General features: G+C 38.3%; 1 protein-coding gene across 3 annotated transcripts in view; it reads right to left on the reverse strand.

Annotated features, from left to right (window-relative positions):
• The window catches only part of LOC109851673 (retinal guanylyl cyclase 2), a 49,812-nt gene that overhangs the window by 15,552 nt on the left and 10,363 nt on the right, over positions 1-23,897 (reverse strand). For all 3 annotated transcript variants that reach the window (XM_020421972.1, XM_020421974.1, XM_020421975.1), the window contains exons 2-7: positions 17,695-19,373; positions 9,334-9,708; positions 7,390-7,553; positions 5,322-5,448; positions 4,235-4,387; positions 531-921 (exon numbers count right to left, since the gene is read on the reverse strand). In XM_020421972.1, the coding sequence (XP_020277561.1) occupies positions 531-921; positions 4,235-4,387; positions 5,322-5,448; positions 7,390-7,553; positions 9,334-9,613 (1,115 nt within the window). In that variant the 5' untranslated portion in view covers positions 9,614-9,708; positions 17,695-19,373. The remainder of the gene's footprint in view (positions 1-530; positions 922-4,234; positions 4,388-5,321; positions 5,449-7,389; positions 7,554-9,333; positions 9,709-17,694; positions 19,374-23,897) is intronic.

Raw genomic sequence — 23,897 nt, forward strand, 5'->3', positions numbered from 1 at the left:
TGCCTCGCCTTACGTTTCCCAATTTTTTCAAATTTAGAGTTTGGTACAACTTTTGATGGGCAACGTTTTTTTTTTTTTTTTTTTTCGCAAGAATCTCGAGGAGACTTCAGAAGACCGTAAAATTTTTCCGGATAACACGAAATGTCTGCTGTGTTATCAATCTTCTCGTAATAAAGAAAGTAGTTACATTCCTTCTCTCTTTTTCTCTCTCTTTCTCTCGCCGGAGTAGACGGCGAGGAAAACAAGCTACAAAGTGTTCAAGACGAAGGACACGTGATTAATTACGTAACGTCGGACGTTAATTAATTTGCTGACTTGACTGCGAATTATTATTCACGATGCGCCGTTGCAACTTGTGTTCAGCTGCGACACATTTCTGAGTGGCTTACCTGCGCTATTGCTATTAATTAAGTTGAGAAACGTAATTAATTTATGACGAAGCCGAAGTTGTGTGTTTCCGCCGTATCTGCATTGATGAAGTATCTTCTTCGCGCGAGAGAGGAGTAACGTTATTAATAGATTATACCCACCTTTGATCGAGTGGCACAACCGCGAACAGATTTTCCATCATGATGCTATTGAGGTTTCTGGGCGGGATGAATCTTCGGGGCAACTGCGCCCTCGGCGTCGGCGTTGTCTTCGCCTCGCTTTCCAGAGTCGCGTTCGAACGGGCGCGTGTCTCGTTCGAGGTAGAAAAATTGGAAGACTGTTGTGTGATCACGGAGCGAACCGAGGTCGATGACGGCGGGTCGGCGAGAAGCGGATTGGGCGACGAGTCGTCTTGCGGTAGGAAAGGATCGATGTCTCCCGTGTGGATCATCAGAATGGCCGAGTTTTTGGTGTGCATTTGCCACACGACGTTCAGCTCGATCAGAACCCGACTCGTCATCTCGTCCAGCAGCGGCAGACAAAGCACCGTGGCTGGCAAAAGAAAGAATCGAGACTGCGTATACACGCGATACAAAGAAAATATTCACAAAAATAAAAAAGAAATCAAACAGAAAAGATCTCAGACAATTTTTTACAGCGCAATTGGATTGTTTGTTTGTTTGTTTTATTTGCAGTTGTTATTTAAAATTCTTTTTCTTCGATAAATTACGATTGCGCGTCGGAGAGTTTGTGTGTTTCCAAGATTCCTCAATAGAACAAGTTTTAGAGAACATGGTGATTTGTAATTTTGGTTTACTTTTTTTTTTATTGAGTTACAACACTCCGATATAAATAGTAAAATTTGCATTTTTGCGCTTATTCGTTTGGAATCTTTTACTTGTTTCTCGCTTACTTTTGATGTCTATGTATAAATAACTTTCTATATTTCTTATTCGCGATTTTACTTGTGAAATGAACTAGTCAAATACAACTCCACATTATGTGTTAATGAACAAAACTTAATTTACTAGTAAGTTTGTTTTTCCGTGCCTAGGCGAAAATCCTGGCATTAAGGGATTAAATGCTGCAATGGATGCTGCGTGCACTATACGATCACAAAACGTGCGCGTTCGGTTCGATACGCGTATTCATTTCTTTAATTGGATAAAACAAAACAAAGTTTACTTCGAAATCTCTTTCGAAAAAATTACTGTTTTTCCATGTAACGTATTCGAATGAACCAAATCCCGTTCGGTCGATACTCGCGGCGAACCAGCGACGGTAATAAAAATCCTCGAACTACAGAGACAAATTTTTTTGCGACACTCACCATAAAACCGTATTAGCCCCTAGGTATAATATACGATACACTCTTTGCTTCGTGCGCGCGCCTATGTGTACGTGTGTGTGTGTGTGTGAGCGCGTGCGTTTATATACAGAGATGAAAAGAAGCGCGGAGAAAAGGGAGAGAAAACGAGCTCGCGCACACAGAAAAGAAGGGTAAATTGCGGAAAATGATATATCGACTAACGAGCGTGGAATGACCTGTCGAGTGGCAATTAAACGTTATAGTCCTACATCTCTTTTCATAGATACGATAAAAAGTCCGGGATTGTAATTGAAATATCGTATACGGTAAAATACCGCTGGCAAAGCTGCGCGCGCGCGCGCCGAGGGCTTATATTCAATATATAATATTAACTAAAAATACGGGACGCTTCCTCTCTTTGTAAAATGCGATCGTGCTTCTGAATTTTTTATATCACAAACTATACAGGAGTGTGTGTAACGAAATAAATTCTTGACGCAATAAATCTGCACGGTCGAGCTTCTTCACGCGTGACAGGTCATTTTTCGGACCGCGGGGGGGTTTGTGTTCTTTAACTTTCTGCGCGGGGGGTCCAACGCCGAGTCTGACTCACATGTCGTTGCATCAATCTCAACGTCGAGTGTGAACTCGAATTATTAATTAAAATGAATTTGTATCATATTATTGAAAATATGAGAAAAACAATTTGAACCGCAAAGGATTCGAATTTACGAGGGCGACGCGATCTAACCGCGAAACATGCGACTTCCTGCGTCGGCAGGTCGCAGTTTCGTGCTTGCCGCAGCGAAACGCGAAGCGGTCGGCCGTCTATTCACAAGACTGAGAAATTAATTAAAACCAGTTCTCTGATTACACATTCGTATCTCACACTCTGAAATATACAGTCGGTCTCGGACACGTTTCCTGCGGAAAGGGCCGCGACGCGTCGCATCCGATTCATTTGCATTCACGAGCGCGCTACGGGACGCCGTAAATTGTCGCTAACTAAGTCGGCCACTTTCGCGGAGATTCTGAGACGCACAATCGCGAGAGGCTCTCTGATATAAAATTTCAGCAAAGTTTCAATTCACAGCCGCGTAACGATCCTCGAGCGGCTCATAAGCTTTCGCCGTTGAGGGTTTTTTTTCTTTCTTTTTTATCACTCTCTTTCTCTCTCTTTTGGAGAGAGAGAGCTTGCAGACGGCTGTGCAGGTGTGCTTCGTCGCTGTTAAACCTGGTTTACGACCGGGCGAGCGTCTGACACGGTTTTTTATCGCGCTACGAAGAGATTCCAGAAGACGTCGTTAACTTCAGCTCTCTTACAAACGAAACGCCCATTGTGCGAAATATCTATCGGAATTTCTCTGCGCTTTTCGTGCAGCGAGAATTTTGTTTTATTCTTATTTTCGTTCGAAACTCGATATCTCAAGAGGAAAAGAGTGACAGCCGAACTCCGCGAAATTGGATCAAATAGGTGTATCGTTGTCGCGACACAAGTGACAATTAATCAACCGAATGTTGTCAGAGAAAACGGGAACAAACGTGCGCGAAAAGATGTTACGCCGAACAAATATTTATTTTGCGTCTTATTTCTATCATAGGTCTTCAAATTACATTCCGATCGTTTCTCATTGTATTTATTCTATGTGGAACTGATTTGGTCAGTCTTGTTAAATCTTAACAGTCTTCAGATCAAATACAATTACAGAGGTGATAATTTTCTGTAAAAGTTCAGAAACATTCTTACATTTACATTAAAAGCTTTCAAATTAAATTCTGACGGTCTCAATGTGTTTATTCTATCTGGAAGGCTGATTCGGTCAATCTTGTTAAATCTGGTTTTAAATCAATTACAGAGATGGTAACTACAAGAGTTCAGAGAAATTAAATTCTCGATAGATTCATTTGTCGGATCAGATTTCTCTCATCTTTTCTCTTTCCGCGAAAACGTTTTTGAATCCGAAAGCAATGAAGAAACATCTCGCGTAACTGTAATCATGCGTTCGGTCGAAATTGCAGACGAATGTGTTTCGACATTCTCTTAATTCTCCGCACTTAAATCTCGAACCGGAGAGTTGTAAACAGCGCGAACAGAATTCTCCAACTGTCTTGTATCGTTGAGGCAATAAACTTTCGACCGAAGTAACTCAACGTCAGACATTTCGGAACATCGCACACGTAAAATCACAATGACGCAACAAAATGCAATTAAACGGTTAAAGCGTTTCGTAGAATAGTTCCAAGGCGCGGATGACGTCGCTATCAAAATCGCGAGACACACGTATAGAAACTTCGCAAACGTCTTCGATCGCATTTGGAAGCTCAGACGAAGAGACGAAAAGGTTGCGCAACGCGTTTCACTACGCGCTATCTTATTCGAAGAAAAGGATGCGAGTTTGCGCAATTTAATAATTTAATTTTCGAGTTCGATAGTTTCGGTAGTTTACTTCGACGAAGAGATACTTCCGTCATACTGCGCGCGCAGTCCGGGACTGCAAGTGGACTGATAATGCTCGCGAGTTTCTGTATAATGGGATATCCAACTGTGCAGCTTACCTCGACGAGAGACGTTGTGCACGGATTTGAGTATTCTGCGGATTTGCTCGAAAGTGGCGCGATGGGGCAGAATCAGGTGGTGTCGCAGGACAACGCCGATCCGTCGGAATGTGCCAATCACGGCGCGATCCAGGCTGGACCAAGGTTCGCGATCTGCAACGTCAAATCAGAAAAAACGTCAGCAACGAACCATTTAAAATTCAACTCGCGCGCGCGCGTATATTTCAATGAACCCCCCCCCGTGGCGATCAGCTCTCGATTTATTATTATTTTGTTCCTCGCTTTTGATATACTTCCGCGCTTTAATTTCTTACCGTCCTCGATTCGGTGAAAGATAGGATTACATTTATCATGTGTCAAAAGCGAGAAGCCATATGTAATTTTCTTCTCGCAAACCGTTGAAAATAGGTGAGCTTTTTTGCATGCACACCGCACGTTTGACAGAGCTAACATGCACAAAATACACGTTAATTCTCTCTTTCTTGAAGTCGTGAATTAATAAAAGCAGGAAAGTTTAATCAACCGTGTTTCATTTTCCGTGCGGCACAAATATACGCGAGACATATATTTATCATTTAATCTGCATTTTATAATATTTTTTTATGAAAGAGAGAGAGAGGGAAAAAAAACAAACTATCCATATTTTAGGTTGTCGTATTATTTTTTCGCGGAATGTGTTCTCAAATAAATCAAGTAAAAATCTAAACCTACTGGTGAAAATTAATTATATAAATAAAGTACACAATTAAATACAATTAATTCTAGCACTAATAACATAATCAATACATATTAATAAGATGAAGCCAACCAAATTGAAGAAATAAAAAAATAACTAAAAATGTATGTGTGTGTGCGTAATTATAAGAAATTATTTTAAAATGATAAACTTAAATAACCAGTAAATGCCTGTGTAGTTTAAATTAAAAAATAGCAATCTTGCAAGTTACAAATTGCAATTATTAATTATTTAAAAATTCAGTATAATTTATTGTTGCTCTTGCTAGCATTTTTTGTTCGATAACGAGTTTCATTTTGTAGCAATTTTGTGCGATATTTTGAGTTGATCTTGACAGTGAAAGAGATTTACCTGTACCGATAATGGCCGCAGTCTTCCACTGCAAATGCAAGAATATTTCCGCCACGGCGCTAGCCATCGACGGTAATGACGGAGAAAGTCTGATGATCGATGACAAATCCCGCTCCTTCAAATCTCTCTGGAACATAAGTTATCGATATTTGCGATCTTCTCAAATTTTAATGAGGTGACATTTGAGAAGTTATATTTTTAGTCGATTTTTTTAACATAATATCTACTTGAAATTACTCGATGCCATGCGTAGAACGTCGCTTGCGTAGTTTTTTGTAGGAAAAAATATTTACAAATTTTATAAATCAACTGTTTTTAGCTTGCGTATGTATTTTTACTTTGCAGGAAGAGAGCAACGCATAGTTTTGTGTACAGTTTTGCGTTCTATTTGTAGTATGCGGAAAATTTTTATTTATATTCCTCGCAATAAAATATAAAACACGAAATAATCACTGCGAAAATATTCTTTTAATGTTTGCGAGAAAAACAACGATTACACTGTTGTTATGTTGCACTTTGACAAACAAAAAATGTTGGCAAAATAAAAGATTTTTTTGTTTTTAAAGCAAAATATAAAACTGATATGAATGACACGTAAACCTTCAAGTCCGTGTGTAGGAGAAATATATCCGAAAGTGTCTGTCGAACGCGATGACATAACTGTCGCCTTGGGGAAACGTGTGAGATATCTGCCAGTACATAAAGACGAGCTTTCACGGACGACGATTTGTTTCGCTCGAGCGAATTGTGCTTTATTGGTGACAAAGTTCACGGTTGAAAGAATTCGGGTAAAGAGAATTTGGCGAGGAGCTCTGTATTATTGGTCTCACATGTACGCGCTAACACAAGAAAAAATATATTTCGCGTGTGCCACTTGCCGTTTACATAAGCAGAAATTTCCCGTAATTGCGCGCGCACTAATTAGAAAACTGAATATAAACATTTATTCGAACAGGTTTGAAGCTCGGAATTAAAATTGGCTCTTTCAACAAAGTCAATCGCGCGGAAGCGAAGATAGAATTTATAGCATTTCCGCAATTTCTCGTGATAGACAAATAGAATTATTTACACAGATTTATATTCTCAGTATTTATATTCTCGTGATAGATAAATAGAATTATTTACACAGAGATATTTTCATTATATTTCAGCATTTATTATCAAATATCGCCTCACGTCTAACTTCACGACGCAAGTTGCGCGCGCACGCGTGAAAAAAATATGTCATTTCACGAAAAAATGAGAATAGGTACAAGATTTTCATGTTTCGCTAAACCAATAGCTGAACCGATCGATTTCTTTTTAATTTTACTACGTCTTAAAAATTAAGACAAAAATGTTGTTTTAGTTTGCAGACGTCGGATTTTGTTTGTAGAGAACTATCTCGTTCTTTTTCTTTTGGAAAATAAAAGCGCGTCGCGCTTTAAAAAACTTTGGAATTTATCGCGAGATTCTCTTTAATTTGGTGCTTTTTTTTTTTAAGTCCAATTATTTCGCACACGCGAGAATGTGATAATTTTGTTTAATACCGCAAACGACTTGATCACTCGATCAAGATGTGACAGAAACAATTCGAAAAACAATATCTCGCGTATTTTGCATGTAAAAAAACAAATCGTGAAAATGTAGTGTCCGCGGATAAAAAATAGAACGGTTGCGTCAGTGTATGCAATAAAAATAAAAACAAACTACCTTTTTTAACTATATACGATATAAAGCAATTTACATAGACAAACAGCAGTATTTATTTAAAATAAATGCACAAAAAGAAAAAAATTGTTTGGTGAAAAAAAAGTCGAGAATAAAGATACGTTTTAAGGAACGTAATCCTTAATTACTCCGGTACACAAAGTTCTTTTTTGGTCCCGAGTTTTCTTTTCCAAAGAAAGAGTAATAAAACAGCTTCGGTGTTTTGTATTAAATACTTTCACAGGATCTTTTTATTTCCCAAGATATACCCCGGAGAGAGACCGCCGCGTAACTTAATAGCCAATTAAGCGTCGTTCAACAGCTCGAATAACCGTGCGGAAATGTGGAAACCCATTACAAACGGGGCGACAGCACTTACCAATGGACAGGTCCAAGTGAGCAACGGCTTATTCCCAAGGTGCGCGAGCTTAGCGGCCACCTCGCAGATCGAGCTGTCGAGAGTGGCAATCACCGCCTTCGCGTTGCTCTCACCGAGAACATGGATCAGCGCACCGAGGCCATCGGTTTCCGTCTCGCACGTCACTGGGAATTAATTAATCGGACCGTTAGTTTCCTCACGACGAACGAAGACTTTGGAGAATTACCTCTCTTCTTTAATACCCTTTCCCCCTTCTCCGATCTCTCGATTTTCTTTCACTTGACGCGCGCGGGGACTTGCTTCACCGTAATGCGCGAGAGAAAGAGAGTGTCGCCGTGACGTATATTGATTTAACGGCGCAATTTTCAATGAGCTCTTAGCTATCGATCCCGATAAGCTCCGCCAACCCTTCTACATCCAGGATAATGACGGAGAGAGAGAGGCGTAGCGCGTTATGCGCATCGCCTCGCACTTCGCTCGTTACAGTCGATGTTACACTTAACAACATCGAGGCTAATCCGGCTCTCGTCTCTGGCGAGTATATTCGTCATGCATTGTGCGTGACCTATCTCGAGCATGGAAGGTCCACGATGATTGTGTATATACGCGATATAATGCGCGCGTACACGACGCGCAAACAATATCACGAAGATGCTGTAGCTTTCTAAATATACGGGCAGCAACACAACACCTCGTATACACCGCGATAGCGCGAACGAAAGATCGAGGGTTTGCGACGTGAAACCGACCGCGCCATTCTTGAGCTCGCGTATCAATTTTATGTCGCTCGGTATAGCACATATACTCCCCGGTATCGGTTACGAGAAAAGAGAAGCATTTCAATTTTGTTCGCGCGCAACATACGATATGTGGGTGAACGTCATTCTCCCGAGAGAGATGGCGGTTTACCGGACCGGCACTTATACCAAACGCACAGCCAGCCGAGTTTCGATTTGAATACGTAATTGGATTATCGGACATCGCGTGATTCACGCGCGTGTAAATTTAGGACCGCTTGATGTCGTTATACATAACGGGGGAAGCGTGCGAATAGGTTATATTACCAACCTCGCTTCTATATTATGGGTATAAAGGTAACACCGTTATAATCTGTGGAGTAAATGTTGCAGCAAAATTTACTTTAACACGTACCTGATATACATACCGCGTGACTATAATTAATTATTTCGAGAAATTTTTTATGTACATGTATGAAGTTTTTTTTATATACATATAAGTACATTTTATACACGCAGATATATAAATTTTACACATTATATAAATAAATATAAATTATATATGTATTTATATATATTATTTATATATATATATATTATATATAAAATACGTATTTATATGTATATACACACGTATTATATATATCTTATTTCAATAATTAACTTTCAACTACACCAGTCAAATCTTATACAACTACATCCGCGAAGTATTCCAAATTTTGATAAGAGTTTTAACTGAAATGAAATTTAAAAAATTGTTTTTTCTTTTGGTCTGATGTAATTAACGTCGCTTGTGCCACGCGAAAAATATTTGCATAATTTGCATAAAAACATTTACATTATTTGCATAATGTGCGCGGAGAGGTAGTTAAAGGTTAATATAACTTTTTATCCACAACAAAAAAAAATTGGACGAGCTCATAAGAACATAAGGTATTAAGACAGATGCGAGCCAAACCACAAGTTGTGTGTGTTTTTTTTTAATGAATATAAAAACTTTGGTTGGGGTCTTTTTATATTCAACAAAAAACACACGTACAATCTGTGGCTCGCGCGCATCTGTCCTGCTACTTCATTTTATCCACAAGTTTTGCGTACTTTTCTAATATCCGCGGTGTGAATGTTTTGCGAAGCAGTTGTGCTGCGGAGTATAGCGCGAGTAGTGTCGATCGAAATAAGACAGACAGACAGCACGTCTTGTACTCACGGTCGGTCGGCATCACGCTGATCGAAAGATCGTCGTCCAGATCCACTTCGCGCTCCAAACGATCTTGTATCGCGGTGACGTTGATCTCTCCGTCGCATCCCTCGCCTAGAAAGACCACCACGTCTGTGTCGTCGAGTGGTCGTTCGGCGCTCGTTACCTCCGTGGAATAGGTGGACGTGCACGAGAGACGACCGACTACGGTTGAGGGGAAAAGGCACCCGGATAGGATCGCGATCGGGAGCAGCCACCACCAGAACTGGCGAAAACAATTCCCGGCCATGGGCCCCTGGACCCTGCCGAACACGTCGCTACCACCGCGGTACGGGAAAACCGGTGAGACTACCACTTTCCCTGTCCTTTAGTCTCTCCTTCTCTCTGCGAAATATGTACAAGTGAAAAATATTATAAGCAAAGTCACAATTCTCATCCAGTTTCTCTGTGGAAAAACACATCAAAAATAAATTAATATAAAAATGTATAACAAAAAAATAACTTAATGTATAAAAATAAAATATAATCGAAGTAAAACTACTAATAATAATAATAATAACTGATAAACTTAAGTAAATGAAGAGAACGTGTAAAGTATAAGACCACTGTTGTACGAAAATTGAGAATACATTATTGGATATATTTATTTAGTGAAACACTGTACTCTTTACTTTTTTTGATCACTATCAGTCTACACAAACAAAATGATAAAGTATATGATAACGTCTCTGAAAGTAAAAATATATGTTTAACTGTGTGTTATATATACGTACAAAAAGTTTTAGTTTATAATTAAAATTCATTCTCGTCAATGCTACACGTCGAAAACTATGTATAAAAAATTATATAATTAACACCAAAAATTAGTTAAATAAATACATGTAGTCAAAGTTATATAAGTTAAAAAAGTATAAAGTTCACCGAGAATATTGATTGTCTTAGCCGTTAAATACGTTTACTTAAAACGAACGAGAACAAACAACGTACGAGCGGGAGTAGTTACTGCTATCCTCGAAAACACAATGTGTGAAAATGAGAAGGTCGTAATCAGCGGAGGAGATAACATACTCTACTCGAATCTCTTCGTTTGCTTGAGCTTATCGCTTTGAGAACATTATATTCCCGCTACTTTGAATAATAATTGACTTTTAGTTTTAATTAAATCATTAAAATTCACGTAGTTGATGTGATCGATGCTAATTTCGTGTTTGTGCTCACGCTTTCCATTCTCCGAGATCAGATTTGAATTCGCGTAGATGTCGAAGCGAGAGAATCTTCTGTGTTGTGTGGTTGCATGGGAAAATGCGTGGGGGTGTGACTTGAAGGCAGATACCCGAGTCAATGAAATCGGGACACTCTTTGTTCGCCGCGGAAATACGTGATGAAACGCGCGACCGTGTTTTCCTTTCCTTTAATGCCGCAAAGAACAAGAAGCTTCGAGGCGTAATTAGCTTTTTGAAACGCAACGCACACAAGCCGAATCCAGCGGCGAGACGAGATTTTCTACCAAGTCGCGTGATTCATACTATAGTTCATTCTCTTTTTTCTTTCTTTTTCTCTTCCTTTCTCTCTCTCTCTTTCTCTCTTTCTTACTTGTGGAAAGGTCGCGGCCTAGCGACGAGATGAATACTAATGCGAAAAATTGCAAACAAAGTTACAAACTTCTGAAGCTTCGACATGCAACAGGCAATCGGTGTAGTTCCGAACGAAAAAATGTTATTTCCGCAATATACAAATCTTAAAATATATTTGCTATAAAAAAATTACAAATGCAAAATCTTTATTCTTTGTAATTTAAAAGAAAACTTAAAAAAACTCGTGTCATATTTCTCAGAGAGGTGGATTATATAGTCATGTATAGAGGGGATGTATAACTCGTAAAACAATCCTAAACTAAAATACTTTTTTTTTTCTAATAACATCTCCCAGTATTTACTTATGTATCAACATTAAAATTAGACACATCAACATTATGTATTATTAATGAACAATAGGCAAGAGAGAGTGAGAGAGAGTGACAAAAATGCGCGAGAGTGTTAAGATAAGTTCGCTGGACAAAAGTGTAGCATGTCCGTGCAGACACAAGCGCTGTATTATGAGGCACATACCCCACACGTTAAAACTTCCGTATATTCCAAACTGAGATGGGATATACAAGACAGCTAACTAAATAAAAAATATAAAAAGTACGTACTTCATCTTTTACTACTCTTCTACACTCACACATCGCAAAATACCCGCTAAACTTTTTTACCAACCTTGTAGTAATTATTTTACATATCTGTGATATAGTTGCGCTACTTATCTATTTCTTTCTCTCTTTCTCTCATTTTCTCTCTCTCGTTGAATTAACTAAACTGACAATGAGTTTGTTAATAACAACAATAAAACGCTGAAATCATAAAACACTGAAAAAAAATCATGTGACTAAAGTCACGTGCAGAGAAAAAAGTGAAAAAAAGAATATTATATATATTACATATAATATTCTATATCTATATAACACACACACACACACACACACACACACACACACACATATATATATATCGTAATCACGTAACCAAAGTCAGTGATCCCGCCAAGGTCGCGCGCCCGCGGTCAGTAATCCCCTCACCAAGGCCGCGCGGCCGAGGTCAGTGACCCCGCCAAGGCCGCTCGACCGAGGTCAATGACCCCGCCAAGGCCGCGCGGCCGAAGTCAGTGACTCCGCCAAAGTCGCGCGGCGGAGGTCAGTGACATTACTGTAGTATATATATAATACATATAATACAATATAAAGTATAATATTATAAATATATAATAAATTTATGTATAATATGTATTATTTAATGTTATATATAATATAAATTACAGTCACGTTATTTTCACGTGTTGTTTTTCTACTCTTTCTTGTCACGTGACTTTAGTTACGTTTTTAATTTTCTCTACATATACGACGAACTGTCTCAAAATCGCTTTTCATTATTTACTCTCTCGATCTTACCGATTCGATTCGACTCGATCAACCAACCAACCAATTGGCAACGCGGAAAAAAGGCAACAATAGATGCGATACATTCGGCTCCAAAACGCGCACCTCGCGAAACATATGGATTTTTTTATGTAGATTTATTACATGCTTACATGATAATGTAGTGAGTAAACAAATGTAAAGCTACGTATAATATATATGTTTTTTTCAGGTTTTTATCTTCACACGGAGAACAATTTTAGTTAAAATAGCAAGAAGATTAGTTATCATACACGACCAAGACAATTAAATTTGTTGTTCGCAAAACATTTTGTTAGTGATACAAAAAATTCAGTAGTAGTTTTGTAAATTTTTCTTTAAGCTAGCCATGGAATAACAAAATTTTTTTTACCGTGCAGTTACGTTTGTTTATTGTTTTTCAATCATTTTTAACTATTAGGAGAGAGCAATCAAAAAAAAAAAAATCAAATTTTCTCCTCGTCTCCTATTCACTCTTCTATCAATCTGTCGGCTTTAATCAAACCTTTTTCGAAACGCGCGCGCGAAGAACAACAACAGAGAGACGCGCGCTCTCTCCGACGAAAAACACGCGTTATCGCGTTACACAAAAAACTTCAAAAAAACTTCATACTAACTGCATACAGTTTTTTTCACAGCGCGTTGCTGCGCGCGATCAAAACTACGTAGCACGCGGTTTTTTGTCTATTTTATAGTGTTACTGTATTAACAAAAACTATTCTAACGCTATTTGCACACACAGACGAGTCGTTCTTTGACGACAGATAATCGGATATCGCCTGCGCTCTTTTAGAAGCGAATAGAGGCATGAACGTGTGTGAACTTATGATGTTTATCAGATTAGTTTCCGGGGGTTCGACGCGAGGTTATTTGATCGCCGCCGGTGGGTCTCGATTTCGCATGAGATTATCGCAAATGATGAATTGACGCTCTATATATATGTAGTATCTCAACGTATAAATGTCAATGCGCTTTGCGAAAGCAGATTCGCTCGCGATTCGACGCTCACGTTTCCCAACGCAAACGCTGTTATTACTGTGCAAAAGTGAGTTCGCCCATATTTCTCTCTTGCTTCCCCGGATTTTCAGGAAAAAGACTCGAAGGGGTAAAAGAATCGCGTTTCATCGATTGAAAACATTCCTGAAATAGCTCGCCCTTCCGCTGCTGCTTTCAGTCATACACTCAAAGAGCACGCTGCTGTGCGGGACACACGCAAAGAGCTTTACAATTTGAATAAATTAAAAACATAAACGAAAAAAAAGGAATTAAATGAAGAAATAAAATGTTCTACGTCGGTTTTTCCTCTCTTTCTCTCCGCAAATGTCAGTAATGAATATTTCATATTGCAATATGATAATTGCTTTGATAATTGCTATGCCGGATTGAAGAAAAAGAAAGAGCGAGAGAGAGACAGAGAGAGAGAGAGAGAAGAAAAGCTCTTCATATATTTTATCTATCACAGACGGATTATTAAAGTCAGTTCTCTCGGGGCCGGATATCGATGGGGAATTCACGAGGCGACGGGGAAACGCGTGACAACGGAAATAAGTAAGATATAGATTTTTCCGATAAGAGAGAGAAGTGTCATTCTCTCTCGACTGTGACTTGTTTCTTTAGAGAGACACAAGCATCCTTAAGACTTCTCTCTTTCTCTCTCCCTCTCTCATATGCAAGTCTCATTTTCTGACACGACTGAATCGAGAATTTTATCTCGAGCTACAAGAGAGATTCAACGCGTAGCCTCTGATTCCGCGCGACGAGTTAAATTACGTCTGTTTAAAGATACTTATGAATATCTTAATTTTCGAGCCGCTTGTGAGGTTTCTTTCGATTACTTTACGAATAATTCAATTTTAAAATAACAAAGTGAAGAGCCAATACGAGCCGATATACAAAATGTTCGTGTATGAAGATATGATTTTATTACAAAGTATAATCACTTCGATTTTTGGATTGGATTTTTCTTCAGTAAATAACCGAGTGTAAAAACATTTCAAATTGATTGCATTGATCATCAAAATTTAAGATTCACGATAAACACTCGGCAATAAAAAAAATGGATCTTATTCAAAATAGATGATAAGTTGCACACATCAACACACAATAGACAAAAACAGAGTTAGTTATCTAAGTAGTGATCAATTAAAAATAAATAAATTATAAAAGAAAACAATAAATAAATAAATTAAACATAAAATCTATTATATAGAAAAAAAATAATTGAACTCAATTGTACACGTAATCTTCTCGTGTTTCTCGCGAGAACACAATTGAAATACATAGTAACGCGCGCATACTTCGCTAAAACGCTTCGCGTTTCATGTTGTCTAAGCGCAAAGACGAGACTTTCTAACGCAATTGTTGCAGACGTGTCGGACGTTAGTCTCAATTTGCGCGGACATCGACGCGATCGACTGCGAGCTTGTTATCGACGAGTAAAATTGTTCGTGATGTAATTACTCGGGGAACACGTAATGCTCCGAGTTATCAGTCGTCCAAGCACTCCGGCATTGTGATTGGAGAAAATTGCCGATGCTTCGGACACGCGTTCGCCTCTCTCTCTCTCTCTTTTCATCCCTTGTTAGCAGCTGATATAAGTGCCAATGCCGGTAACGTGCAAATTAACCGGTGGAAATTCGCTCTAACGCCCGCAAGGCCGTTTCCAGTGGATGATTTTCGTGTTTACGAAAGCTCGAACAACTTTCGTAAGTTGTTCTACCGAAGAACGAGCTCAATCGGTCCCCGATGGATACTCGTAACAATTTTCGTCGAAAGAGCTCGCGCGGAAAAAATATGAGATAATCGTGATTCGACATTTCAAATCAAAAACGTGCGTGACGTCGACAGAAAAGAATTTAAAAAATAAAAAGAAAAATCGAAAAACAGTGTAGAAGAAATGTCAAACGAGTTTTGAATAAAAATAGCGCGCGATTCTTTGAAATTTTATGGTCAAAACAACACGCTTTGAATATTTTATGCTAACATAATACGAGATAAAAAATGCGATTTTAAAAGAAATCATAAATAATTAAAATGCACCGGTTTTTGTCAGCTACTTAAATTTTATAAAACAGATCACGGTATTATAAAAAAATTATAAAGTGAAGTAGTCTAATTTTTTCAATATCGCGCGGTTGCTACACACACACACACACACACATCTTTCTGAGCTTTATGGAATTCAATATATTATTCATTAATTTATAATGCAATAATATTACACGGGGGATCGTATTCATCATCATATATGTAAGCGACAAAATCGATTTTCCAATTACGAAACAAAAGTTTGTTTGTTAAGTTGTAATGGAAGATTCTTAATATTGTATTAGCTAAAGGCTACGCTCGCGATCGGAATGTTCCATTATTGTTTCGTTCTCTGTTACTTTATACCTTTTCCGTTTTGCTCAATATTCGCTTGTCAGTGAAATTAAATTACGTGTCTATGTGACCTAATTGTGTTATGCGAACACTTCATCTGAAATTTAACGCAGTCACTTCTTATTGATCGCATTCGATTCAATAGACCAAATATAAGCTTTCTCAATCTAATTCCAATATAATGTAAATTACTCAGAAGTATCACTATTTGAAAATCGCTGTGTGTCTTATTCGTTTCAGTAATTTCGATCGTTGTTGTGCGAACCGATAAAGTTCGCCCGAAGCAACGATTGTACTCATTCAATCGTCATTTGAATCCCGTCAAACGCAAAATTACGAAAGTCGGCGAGAGATGTTGAGACACGTCGAATTCCGGCCCAAATCACGTCAAATGCGGAGAAAGAATGAAATCAACAGGTGACGAATCCGGCCAGGATCATGTAGCTCGAGGTAAATTAGCGAGTGTAAGAACTGTAGAGTCGATAAAGCTGTCGTGAGCTGTCTGACATTTGAAAATAAATCATTGCGTCACAATTTATTTAATGTAATCCGTAATTTTCTCGTTTCGAGCTTCGTGTAACCAATTTGCTCGTAAAAGAGACAGAAACGACAAGCGCGAGAGGTAACGAACGTCTTAGAAAATAAAAACGCAACATAAAAAATTTATCTGCTTTCTCGTTACCGTTCTTCTTTATCGCGTAATTTTTTTTCCATCTCTCGTTTCTGCTATGTTATTATGTTTATTTAATTCGTAATTTTTAACTCCACAGGATCTTGCCTTGTCTTTTTTTTTGTGCGTTATTTCTTTACCCAGAAAAGAATCAGAATATTACTACTAAATGTTGTCAAAGAACAAACAAAGTTTGCCGATTCCAGTGGCGTCGTACATTGCGAATTGCAAAATCAGGTCAAGTATTGTACAGTTTCATGTAACTGGCTCTTATTGATACCTACGTTGCTAAAACAATAATGGCCAATAGCTATATCAATACTATGTATATATACATATATATGCGCATTGTATATTTTGGTCCAAAGGAAACTATAATTGTTTTAACGAGCAAATATATCGGGTGTGTCTATTGGTTTGAGCGGCGGTTCGTTAACAATCGAACAAATCCGAGAGAATTACGTTGTTCGTATATGTAAAGCTTTCACACATTGACATAGTCGTAACATAAGACACAGAATAGCCAATTCACATTAAGAATCACATTAAGAATTTTGAAATTGTAAGGTTGCCATTTTCGAATTTAAACGATTGCAATTGGTCACACAATTCTTACGGTATGTCTTATGTTACATCTACGGTGGTTTATGTGCGATGATTTTTACGACCCATTAAGATATTTATGACTCATTGGGATATTTATCGCGCGACAGTACCATTCAAATTCTAATCCTACGCTATAGAAAAGTACTCTCTCAAAACTCGACTTACATGTCGTACAAACTATTTCAGACTCTATTTTATCAGCACTTTATTAGCGTAGAAATAAATAAGAAATACCTAATTTTTATTATGCTCAAAAAATTCATAAACAATTTATTTCCTTTCGCCGATGCGATAAATTTTTAGTAGTGATTGTCCGCACATCAACACATGAACAAACTTACTTATTCGGATAGACGCAACTAATTCCATATTGAGCTGAACGGCAATGTGGCAACGTCGCGTGCGTCTAATCAAATTTCTTTGTTTTGCTCAGCTGTCAGAGAAAATTGATAAAATGACTCTTCAATTTCAAGATACAAAGGTCAATTCAATAAAAGAAACAGTACAAAAAAAATGTTTAAATGCAATTTCGCATATGACGGAGGCGAGACAATCACACACAAAAAGTGATCAGCGTCAAGATCCAAGTATGTTGTGCGAAGGACAACGTTGTTGTCTCAGAAAATACTCTATATATATATATTCTCGGTTATAAAAGTAACAAAAGCGCACGTGTTTTCGGATAAATTTCATATCGCAAGTGTAAAAGTAAGTCACGTACCTGCAAAGCTACTACGCACGTCGGCGCCGAAGTTCTGAATTCTTCTTCGGATCTTCTGAATTTGCTTTTCTTCTCTACATGATGACGGCGGTTGGTTTTACACGTCTTGTATCTTCCTGAATGAAATGTTTCTTCGCGCTGAACGACTAAACTGGCTTACTGTCAAAATGATTATCGCGCGCGACCCGCTTTCATGCTTCCACATTTTGTCACGTCGCAAGAAAGATCTCGCATCATACCACGGCTTTTTAGTCCCCAATTTAAAGTCGCGTTAGCGCGCCTCGCGCGCGCACGCGAAGATCCCGAAACATTGGCCTGATTTATGGCAGCAACAGTTGCGCCGATATTCGCACGCGTGTGACGTTCGCGAGTTTTTGCGAGTAACTAGCGGTAGACTCTCGCCGCGGCAATATTGGAATAACCTCGGGACTGTTTTTTTTTCTATAGCGTTCGCGTTCAAGTTCAATTAGGAAAAAAACCAACATCCAACGGAGGCCAATATAAAGCCAGAACAGATAGCAGTATTCAAATGTGTTCTCGAGTTCTTAATTTGGAATTTACAATTCAATGATCATCACAGTGGAAATCTTTTACGACTGTGCAATCATCTTTTACTTTGTCGAACCACGAATTTACAATAGAGAGAAAATTCACGATTCTCTTATATAATCTCGCAAACTCAATCTTAACTTGAATATTTTCATCCTTAGCAACGTTTCTCTTCTGCGATCTGTTCGCAATTCAAGTTGACGCACCAGTCGACTATCAAGTTTTATGTCTCGGAACAACAAGCATTTGCACGTGCTCGTGTATCGGTCTTATAAAATCTTCCGATATCTCCTTCTGTCTGTCGTAGAGAAACTCCTAGAAACACAACGTCTGTCTACATAATGTCCGGATTATCCGCGTTATATCGCACACCCGTCTCAGGTTTCCAACGATGCCGATAACAGAGCGAGAGACGCACGAAGAAAATCCGATCTCAACTCCGCCGGACACACAATCAGAGAGAGAGAGACAATAATACACGCTCGCTTCTCTCCAAACTGGCGTCTAACACGAGAAAGATATCGAGCGCGCTATTTCCGACCGCATCCGTCCGTGATTTCAGATATCGGTTCTGGACGGCCGATTCGACCTTGACTCTGATAGCGTTACGACGAGTGCCCTATACATATGCATAGGATCGGGCGTCCGTTTTTCCCGGAAGCGTTCCCCATCTATCTGCCGGATATATCGATTGCGCGCCGGCGGGACGGGGTGCTGAAACGTACAGCACCGAATCGAGGTCGTTGTTTTTCAGGGGGGTGTTCTCACGTAGGAGGATGAACGTCGCCGTTTTGCTTTCAAAAGAACACCGGGAGAAGGGACGCTCCTGGTCAGTTCGATCGACCGAAAACTTTACTCGTCCCAATTCGGAAGTCCGTATGTTCCCGTTCGTCCGGTCTCATCTCGCCGATATAGACACTCCGATCGCAACATCCGGTCGGATAACGTGCATCGAATTATCCTTCAAGTTGTATCCCTGCCGCAAATTTGAAATGCGATTTGGCACGTGCTGGCGCACCTGAGCTCGCGCACGGGTTCACCGGTGTTATCTGAACGCAGACGAGGCGATTACGATGCGCGGGAGCGATGAGCGGTAGCGGTTGCACAGGTAACGCACGGCGTATTATGATCTGTAACAGATAATGAAGACCGGTAATTACACGCTGTCGATGATTTCGGTCTGATCCTGTTCCCGCAGAATAGCACGCGATATACAGAAAGCAATAAACGCGCTTCAATCAACGGCCGAAATAACGCTCGGAGGGATGTGTCTGATATATTTTCTTACAAATGAATTTAGACACATAAATTCAGAAGAAAATTGTCGTGTGTTCGTAGCATCGTGATCACCTCCATTTACACGCTGTATAATAATAATATTGTGTTAATTTCTTGTCGAACTCTTTCGAAATGTTACGTGATTGATTACAATAAACTTATTCATCCAACGCGGATTATCGTCCGGACGTAACAAGGATGCGAATTAAAACGTAATAAATGAGAAATTACAAGTAGAAATAAAATGAATGTTTATTGAGAACAAAATCGAAGTTAATAGTGTCGAGTTCCATCAAGATAATGTACGTAGCGGATGATAAATTCACATACTTGTATCGGAGTTCTTGACCTAATAATATGTTCACTTGACCCGTAAAAACAAATCCTCGCCGGGAACGCGTATTAAATGTGTTACGGAAAGTTACACGTAAATTTGCAGAAGCCATGAATAAAGATTGATACGGTGTGCACGTGCAAAGCGTCATGTAACTACAACAGCTAATAAAAGCCGTTGCGGTTACGAACGACGATTAATCCTGGTTTAATCCTATCGAGTCCGGAACTCGTTACATAACGGATTAGAAGAATGAATTAATTACATCGCTCTCGGACATTGTTTTGAAAGGACATAGTTTATTAAACTACGCATGTATATCTCAGGTATATTGTTTTTTTTTTTTTTTTATTAATTATTATTGTCTAAATTGCTGTTAAATGTAAAAAGCAATTATAAAACTGATGAAAGATTGATATTTATACGCCGAATAAAAATATTATTCTTAATGTCCTTTCTTTCTCTTTCTCTTATTTAATGGGGGTTACATGCAATTCATTGCGACATGTATTTTGCCGACAGTGTTTTCGCCGACACGCATTTTACCAACATAAACATTTCATCAACAGTGTTTTTTGTCGACAATGTTTCTATTCGCAACATCGACTTTCACCAACGTTATATTTTTATCAATTTAACAACGAGAATGTAAGTTTATTTTTTTCAATAAGATTTGTTTTTCTTTTATCTAATATTCTTACAAATTCTTTCTGTATCAAAATTAACAGGCTGTAGAAACTAACTAATAATAAGAAAAAATTATCGTATATTCAGAATTTATTTTTTTATTTTTATTCAGTCGAATCACTTATTCAGTCGAATAAGTGATTCGAGCCGACTCATGGATCGAAACGTCTGATTTGTTTGTTTCAATAAAACTACATTTTTATACACTACCTATTGTTGAAGTTTTCACGAGCTGTTTTACTTATTAATATAAGAAATCACCGTCAAATACATTATCAGGTGTAGAAGTAAATAATTATAAACGTAATTTATTTATAAACTGTTATATATATATATTTTATTACATAGTTTATTAATACAAAAGCATGCCTAATGTTTGTATAAATAAAATATGTAAAATTTTCACGGTAATTAACTGTCGACGACTTTCATGTAATTCCATTCAATATGTGCTGATCTTGTATCAAATACAAATTAAGTAAGATTGTGTATTGGTAACCATCTATTAACATTGTAAAAGCAATACTGCGCGCTTTTTTCCATGAAAGTTTATTTTAACACGCGATTTCTCAGAGAAATGCAATAATTAAAAAACCTTCCGATCATTTCAATGTCACGCGAATATAGGAATGTAAATTCGCTCGAGAGATATGCCAACGTAATCAACGCGTTCTTTAATTCATTCTTCTTCATCCGATAAACTTATATGCATAATCGATTATTATATTTAATGAGATACGCGTTACGCGCGCAGAAAAAGTTCGATCTCGCTGCGTTACGCACGAAGCGAAGAAGTATACGAGATCGAAAATTTGCAGATGGAATCGATTATACGAGCGGCGATTTGCCGCGTAAATGAGTAAACTTTTTCGATTACACGTAACGTGCACCCGTCAAAATCTCGCGCAGAGCGGTCGAGTTGTTTTTACGTTATTTAAAATATTTACACGCGAATGCACACACAATATTGTATTTTTCGTAATAAATGTACAAAATGGTTTGTTTTCTCTTTCGGAATAATTTCAAATAAATCTGCAAGAACGAGTCGCAAGTTGGAATATCACGCGACTTTTTTTTTTTAATTCGGACGCGAATATACGTGTCGTCATTATAAACTTGAAAAATAGCAGCGCAAGATCTCGAGATCTGCGCGCGCACAGATTATTCACGAGAATTGTGCAAGAAGATGCGTCAGCAGTTCACCGCGTTTTGCAATACGTCCATAGAAAGTTTTTTGAAGAAACGTTTTACTTCTTGAGCGAAATCTTATTAGTTACTTAGCCGGTGTGAAATATAAATTGCGCGAGAAGCGGCTGTGCATATGAATAGTCCGCGTTTAATCCATCATCGAACTTAACATAAATCACATTAGGATGGAGAAAGACTCTGTGCGTAGTCAACTTAATCCATCACTTAACCCTGTAGTCCGTTAACTCGCTCAAAGATTAAGTGGATCGCTTAATCCTCTAGTCAGTTTCTATTTGAGAAGAAACTGCGTGATGTTATCCCGGGGTAGACCTTAGGGTATTAAGTAATTTCGGTTGAATAATATTCAGTACATACGGAGAGAATAAATCTTTTGTTGTTTTATTCTTATTGTGTTATTAATGTTTGTTAAATCTCGTTACGCGATATTTTTGTTTTCCTTGTCTCGCGAGAAGAATTAAATTAGATCACATTTTACTCTGAGAAAACTACGTAAATTATTATACAAAACAGACACACACTAAGAATATTACCTGTGTGTTAATATTTATCAATATACTGTAATATTTATTATCAATGATTTATCAATATGATTTTATTGCACGTAATTATATATTGCAGTGTGTATTTTTGACAATTATGTTTTGTGATAAATATTTAAATTTATAACAAAATTGAATTCACACATAAAATTTAGATAATATTTACCATTTCACATTAATATTTTAGTTAATATTTTTTAGCAAATGTGTATATATGTGTGTGTATACAATAATATTTATTTGAGAAAACAAACACAAGAAAGTTTTTCTGAGCGCGAAAAAATACCGATAGTCAACGGAATTAGGACGACGCGTGCGTATATCGAGCGAGATAATGAAAATTAGTCAATCACGTGCGTTTGCGGAGATGATCCCTCAATTGCGCTGTACACAAGGCGACAAGGGCAAATTTACCCCGTCGAGGTTTCCTATCCAATTTTCGCTACCGATTGCATCCCAACGGTAGTCACAACGTGTTAACTTGTCGGGTCGAGGTGTACGTGTTCCACTTAGAACAACGGCGCAGCTTTAAATCTGACAGTAAAAAGATTCTGTTTATCTCGCAACGTTTCTTGCATAGCGCGCTGCCATTTGTATCTGTCCGCGTCGACGCAAAAATATTGTCTATTGTCTATTGGTCGAAGCAGAAGAGGGATTTCCTATCATATTCCGCGAGCGTCGCGACGTCGCCGACGACGTAACAAACGTTTAACACACGCGCTGAAGAAACGCACTTAGATCACCATATATATCGTCATAGCAAAATAAACAGTCACTCACAATCGTTGTTACACGGCGCAAGTACATGTACATAAAATGTCTTGAGAAAATTGCATTATTTGATTTTTATTTTTTTTAACAATTTTATTGCCTCTTTCAATTTTATGAATGAATTGCGGACACATAAATGTATGACGTTTATATTACACGTACACAGAAACGCAAGCTACATTTCGCGCGACCATTTCGCGACATGAAAAATTCAACTGCCTTTAACTAGTTAAAATTTAATATTTAAAGCAATATTAGCATTTAAATTAATGTTTACCCCGATACGCGTTTTATATGTAATACCGCAGACTTTTTGCAACGACGACTCCGTATGTCCGAGAAATGTCATTTATTTCCCTTTAATGTCACTCGGCTTCCCACGTCGCAAACGAGAAACTTCGTGCATCGCCGTGGAAAGAGCGTGATATCGATCCCTCGGCGCCGAAACGAGCGAGAATTTAGCGAGACTTTGTTAAAACAACCGAGGAACCAATGTCCTGGAAGACCCATTTTGCAAAGAACACAAGATCTTTTCTCTTCCATGCTCACTTTGGCATAATCCTCTTTTAATTGCCGCCCATCCCGCCCAATCTTTGTGAAGTTAGCACCGATCGCCTCGTCTGTTCTTTTCGAAATCAACGACGAATTTGCGCGTCACACGGAGACGCTCGATGCAAACGTTTACGCGCGAGTCTCGAACAAAACAAGAAACGTCAGCACCCAGGAAAGAACAGCTGTGTGACTTAACGTCGCGCGTCGTCGCGAAGAGACAAGGAAGAGTCCGCGATTATACGGCGTTATAAAAAGTAAAAGCTCATCTTTTTGAATAGCGCGAT

The sequence above is a fragment of the Pseudomyrmex gracilis genome, unplaced genomic scaffold (genome assembly GCF_002006095.1).
Source record: "Pseudomyrmex gracilis isolate BER0280 unplaced genomic scaffold, ASM200609v1 scaffold_19, whole genome shotgun sequence".
Classification (NCBI taxonomy): domain Eukaryota; kingdom Metazoa; phylum Arthropoda; class Insecta; order Hymenoptera; family Formicidae; genus Pseudomyrmex; species Pseudomyrmex gracilis.